The sequence below is a fragment of the Poecilia latipinna genome, unplaced genomic scaffold (genome assembly GCF_001443285.1).
Source record: "Poecilia latipinna isolate Pla-1442-1.1 unplaced genomic scaffold, P_latipinna-1.0 Scaffold3533, whole genome shotgun sequence".
Lineage (NCBI taxonomy): Eukaryota > Metazoa > Chordata > Actinopteri > Cyprinodontiformes > Poeciliidae > Poecilia > Poecilia latipinna.
Window position 1 is genome coordinate 11,725 of NW_015116149.1, and position 6,065 is coordinate 17,789.

General features: G+C 39.2%; 1 protein-coding gene across 1 annotated transcript; it reads right to left on the reverse strand.

The window, feature by feature from the left end:
• Positions 1 to 692: 692 nt before the first annotated feature.
• Positions 693 to 5,986, reverse strand: LOC106941182 (biotin--protein ligase-like). The gene is made up of 4 exons (XM_015024124.1): positions 5,378 to 5,986; positions 3,938 to 4,069; positions 3,160 to 3,322; positions 693 to 1,935 (listed from the first exon to the last, which is right to left on the reverse strand). The coding sequence occupies exons 1-4, from the start codon at positions 5,684 to 5,686 to the stop codon at positions 824 to 826; spliced, it is 1,716 nt and encodes a 571-aa protein (XP_014879610.1). The 5' UTR covers positions 5,687 to 5,986; the 3' UTR covers positions 693 to 823.
• Positions 5,987 to 6,065: the final 79 nt, after the last annotated feature.

A 6,065-nucleotide genomic window follows, 5' to 3' on the forward strand; every position in this document is an offset into this window, starting at 1 on the left:
TTCCGCCATATCCCTATGCACTGCTATGGGCAGGCCCCAGTAATAATAAAGAGACATTCTATTAGGTGTAGAACAATAGGTGCCTGCCATGCAATGCATGGAGGCAGTGACTGACTTGCGAAGCAAGTCAGTCACTGCTCTCCCTATGCATTGCTATGGCAGGCCCCAATAAGAGCAGATGATCTGAGATACAACACCCAACAAACCTTTACAATTACAGGCATCTTAGCAAATCAAAAACTCTCCTGATCAAAACCTTAGCACCAGAGAAGTTACCGAATCAGGTTTGCTGGTGAATCATATCCAGATTGTAACTTAATCTTCAAAATGTAAAATGACACACAAAAAAACAGGAGCAAACAGCTGATCAAAAGTTTAACTGTAGTTTTAAAAAGTCAAAATCAGTGTCTACTTTCAGACTACCACAACCACCATAATTGGAATTGCAAAAATGTTTTCTCTTTTTGAGATGTAAAAGCAAAGCAAAATTGGATGCTTCAAGACCATCATTTTAATTTAATTCTGCTGAGAACATGGACACCCAGCAGCAATATCCTTCTGGACTGAGGGTTGTCTCCTATTTAGCAAAGAGTGGGTGGTTTAACAGAACAACGCTGCAGTTCACAATCCCCGCCTGGTTTGTAAACATCCACTTCCATCCATCCTAAACATTTCCAGTGGTTCAAAAGATGAATGTTATTCTCCTAAAAGTGTCGGACGGGGGATTGTGAACAGGAGCTTTGGGAGCTTGTCTTGTACATTTTGAAAAATGTGTTTTTTCAAAATGTAAAAACATGTTTTACATTTTGAAACATTTTGCATTTTAAAGCTCCACTTCCAACCTGGTTCCAATCCAGCAGCATAAAACCTGAAAACATGTAACTGTTGTCCTGGTGTTAAAATTTGTACCATTAGCATTTGCACTCCTTATGTATAATATCTTTACCTGACAGAAGACAGCTTCCCCGCCGTCGGCTCCATGAGTTAACCTGACAATAACCATTTCTCTCTGGTTCGCGACGTCACTTCTCAGCTCCCCCCAGAGCTCCACTTCCCCTCCTCCCTGAGGATCCCGAATGTAGACCTTTCCACTTGCCAGAATGGTTGCTTCCAGCTCTGTGCTGTCTTCTCTGGTGAAGATCAACTTCCTACACTGGAGGCATTGTCCTTCCTTAACTTCCAGATGGAGACCTGCCGGGCACAAAGCGGAGCCCAGCCCTAGCACCTTCCCACCCTTGCTTAAGTAAGTAAGAAAGCGAGTCTGAAGCTCAGCAGTCAAGGATTCCTCTTCTGCCAAAACCAGGAGCCTGGTGTTGTCCAGCCATGGGTCACTTAGCGCTTGTTCTTGCAGGAGGGGATAAATAGTGTTGTTTTCCACATTTATGCAGTCTACCAAAAGTTGATGAATTGCTTGAAAACGTTCCTCACATCCACCTGTGTACACAAGAATGTTTGGTGCTTTTCCAAAAAACCCCGTAGAATCATGTTCTAGTTCAGCCAGACACCCATCCACACTATCCAGCCCCACAGAGGTGTCATCAGGTAGATCTGGAATGTTCTCAGCCGAGGCATATTTGACAGAGAGGATGGTGCTGTTCTCCAGTTCTAAACATTCATGGCAGCTGGAGAGATGAAGGTGGTGTCCATAGCCCTCCATGTGGTGATGATGGGATTCTAAATTAACAGTTTGAGAGTTGGGCAGAGGCTCTGATCCCCGCCGCTCCTGCAGCCTCTTCTTCACCTCTAGGGGTAGCAGGAGACTACCTTTTCGCAAGTGCAGATTCTGTTGGTCAGCAGGCAACAGCTGAGAGAATGACTCGGAGAGGCCCTCCTCAGGAGTAGTGGACGAAAGTAAGAGCGCCCCCACAGGCTGTGGCCTCTCAAGACACTGCCGTTCCAACACCTTTCTGAGAGTGCTCTCTTGGAGCAAAACAGCTATATGGAAAAAGCCAAAATCCACCAAACATAGTCAGTTATATGACATATTGATATTCAACAGAATAAATTGACATGGGGACATTTAAAGATATGACACAAAATATATTTTCTTTTTATCGTTAGGTTAGATTTCAAACATGGATGCTTCCTAAAACAATATTTAGGTTCTTTCAGCAGAAATACAAAAAAAATGAGTAAAAAAAAATGTGTGAAAGTCTTGTTCACTTGTTTTCTTTTAAACCGCCTAAGAATCAGCAAACAGAATTTAGTTTTCCAGCCAACAAGATGTTGAACAAGTCACTAAAGTAACAGCGCTTCAGGCAGACGATTCTTTCAGCCAACATCAGGATAAAATGAGAATGCTACTGACACACAACTCTGTGGTCATTTACAAACAAAATCAATGTGAGTTAGTGTCATTACTGAAAAATCTCTGTATTAATGGCATTTTAATGGGTTAATGCATAAACTATTAAAATGCCAGACATTAAAAACCACTTAAATGATTTTAAAAGATGAACTCACTACTATGCTTTCATTCTGTGTACACAAAGGCTTTAAATAGTAAAATATTTCTCACAGAGTACTATAAATGCAGAGTGATGCTGTTTACATCTGTAGTGACTTGGTCAGTGAGTGATATAATGAAAGTAAGTTAAAGCGTAAACAACAACTAAGACTGTCAGGTTACTTACTGGCCGGTCATAAACTTTCAAGAAAATCTTACTTTAAAACATTCCAACTCTCATCTTAATGTGAATTTTCAATAAGGAGTTTAGTTGCGCCTAAATCTTTTATCTAAGCTGGGTTTAGTGTGCTAGTCTAAGCAACTATAACATTCTGAACCAAACATTGAAGCATAAGTTCAGCTTCCTTCCGTCAGACTAATGGGAAACACTTTGACATGTGATATTTTTATTGGTCATAAACAACCAAGTTAGATTTTGTAGAATAAACATCTTCATACTCATAAAGGTAAGTTGGACCTGACAAGCTGAGTTAGTGAAAACTAGTTGTTTTTCACACCTCGTTAACAATAAATAAACCCAATACACCTGATAAAAACTATAATTACTGACCTACCTTGAACATTACCACCAGTATGCCAATCAAGTATTACATATGTTGCACAGACATCACTCTGACAGCTTAGAATTATCACATGATAATTCTCTTCTGTAACTAGTGGCTGATGACAAAATGCAGTGAAGGGCAACATACGGATTATCTTTGAAGGCACCAGTCCACTGTCCAGTTGAAGGCGATCTTCAATAAAAGCGACCCCAAGACGGCTGAAGTTATCTAGACTAGTCTGTGCCACCGCCTTGAATGGCTGATCCGGGCTGAAGGCCAGGGGGAAACAGTAGTCAGACCACTTCAGTACCTGCATATAAAAAACCCCCAACATGAATGCTATTACTCCTTAATACACAATAAAATCTAATTGAATTGTTTCCTAACACAAAAATTTACAATTTAAATCAAATCAAAAATACTTTATTTATCCCAAAAGGGAAATTAAATGTTATAACTTATATCATCAAAGAATCTTCAAGCAGTTGGTGATGCTGTAGGCAGGAAAGATCTCTAGTAGCAGTCAATCTTGCAGCAAATCTGAAGAGGCCTTTGACTAAGACTATGACAGTCATGTGACTGTCATAACATGTTAACAGCTGAATTTTGGGAAAGCAGAGAATATTCCACAGTGACCTGTCCTGGGGGCCATCATCAGTTATTGGCAAACATTGCTAATCCACCACTTTAGGCAGCCTCTATTTAAATCTGTCTGGCCATATTGGTTAGAAAGCCAGGCAGAGGTACCATACTTTCTTATTTAATAATCATCTTTGCATTTTATTGTTCTTTTGGTAGCAGATGATTTTTTTTCTTTTTCCTTTTTTTCCCCTCATCATTTCAACTTTCTTAACCCTTTAAATTAATTTTTCAGGTACTACTTGTCCACATGTTCTTGTCATGCAACTTTTAAATTGGAGCTTACTTGCTTATTTGTTGCAGGAGGATATCCCACTTGGTTCTCTGCAGCTTCTATTATGAATGAAATATTATCTATTTGTTGAGCATCAATTAAAGAGGATCCAAGAACAGTCCATTGGCTGAGGTCATCACACTCCTGGGGGAACATCACAGGAAGGAATGAGGATTATTCCAGAATTTTGGCAAGTGAGTGTAGACACATTGCCAGAGAAAAACTGACCAGAGCCTTGCAAAACAATTCACATCCATTAAATCTTCAGAGATTGTGGTGTTACAACTACAACCTACAATGTATTTTATCATGTTTTAATGTTTACACACCAACAACAAAGTGGCTTCCAACAGAAGAGGAAGAAAAATGAATCGGGGTTTTGAAAAAAAAAAAAAAACCCTCAAATGTGAATAGCTTTGTAAAGACACTGTAGCTTGTGACAACCAGATATTAATAGGTAATATATTTATTTCCATTACAACAAATGTCAACAAAATTTCAAGTCTAGTATTAATGTGTTTTACATGGCAACTGTATCAACTTGTCCAAGTGAAGCAGCCTCTCTACACAGCTAAGTGGATGGTTTATCTCTATAAACTGATTTAAGTCAACTCAGGGTATATGCAACAGTCTAATAGCCTTTGAATCAGACTACAAACATGGTAATGTTTTTAAAGTTAAGTCCAAATGATAAAAAAATGGATTATGGATGCATGCTACTAAGCAACAATTATTCTTCATAAGTGATCTTTTTTTTGTAAAGATGAAACAATAACCACCTCATCAATGTTTAGGATTTAACCGAAGCCAAAAGCCTAAAACAGTATTAAAAACAATCAAGAAAAGGTGCCTGTATAAAACCATTATCGTGTATGCAGTGACAGGGGTTTAAGCAAATAATAAAGACATAAGAAACGCGTGGAAGACAGATCTGAATGTGGTGTATGTGAACAAATAACTACAGATAAGAAGCAGAAAATTCTGAAAACAATCATTCCAGCTTTCCAGTTTTTTTCATTCCAATTTTTTATGCATCTACAGCAACAAATATGTCTGAAGTGACTCGGGATTTTTCATGGTCACTGAGCCATCAGTATTTACATAAATATGAAAACAAATACCAATATTCAATGAAAATAATGCGTTTGGATTTTTTGGCGCTAATTTCAGCACAATCTCTAAACCTTTAACTGACGATTACCAAATAACCTGAGCATTAAGAAGACATTGATTTGCTCTGTAAAAAGTTTGGTAAACTTATAAGTTTAAATTTTGAAGTACTGAATTTTCTGGGCTAATCTTGTGAACCAGACCCTTCTGGAAAACACACTTTACTTTCTCCACCTGCTGTGTTCCATGAAAGCAGAATATTCTTGCGTGTTTCCTCCCCCTCTCAAGAACAAGATGGGGGCAGAAAGCGACCTGTGTTCCAGCTAAGCTCAGATGTCTAACCTGAGCCTCCGTGACATAGACGGCCTTGTCTCCGAGCTGGAGGAAAACATTATCCTCGGGAGGAAAAAGCTGCTGGGAATGTGGAACGGCTGTGTGGAGTCCTGGGGGCGTTGCTGTGGGGTGCGCAGAGCCCGAGTTGGAGCCGGAACAGAAGCTGAGACAGAGGCTGTTCTTCCTGCTTCTCAGCCTGGACAGACTGTTGCGGATCAGCACCGAGTAACACTTGTGAAAACGGACCCACATATAGACGTAACACAGAGTTATTAACATTTTATCCACCATACGCCGCTTTTCTATTAAGTTTTGCATTCATATTGATTCCCTTCAATGATATCAATCCAAATCTACAGTCTCTAAGCCCACAGAAACAGAGTTCTACCGCCATAACCTTGAAAGGAAGCGAAGCAAAGTCCGCCTTCTCTTCTTCTGGTGTTTATTAGCAGGTGACGTTTTCTTCTTTTTTTAAATAGATCTTTATTGACATACAGAATACATAACAGTACAAACATAGCATACATTGTTGTAAAAGGACCGCCAGGGGGTTATTGAGACAATACATCACCATAACATTACGTAAATGCATTAAAGAGAGAACATAAACGGCATGTTTTAATAGTTCCTTCTTCTTCTTCTTCTTCTTCTTCTTCTTCTTCTTCTTCTTCTTCTTCTTCTTCTTCTTCTTCTTCTT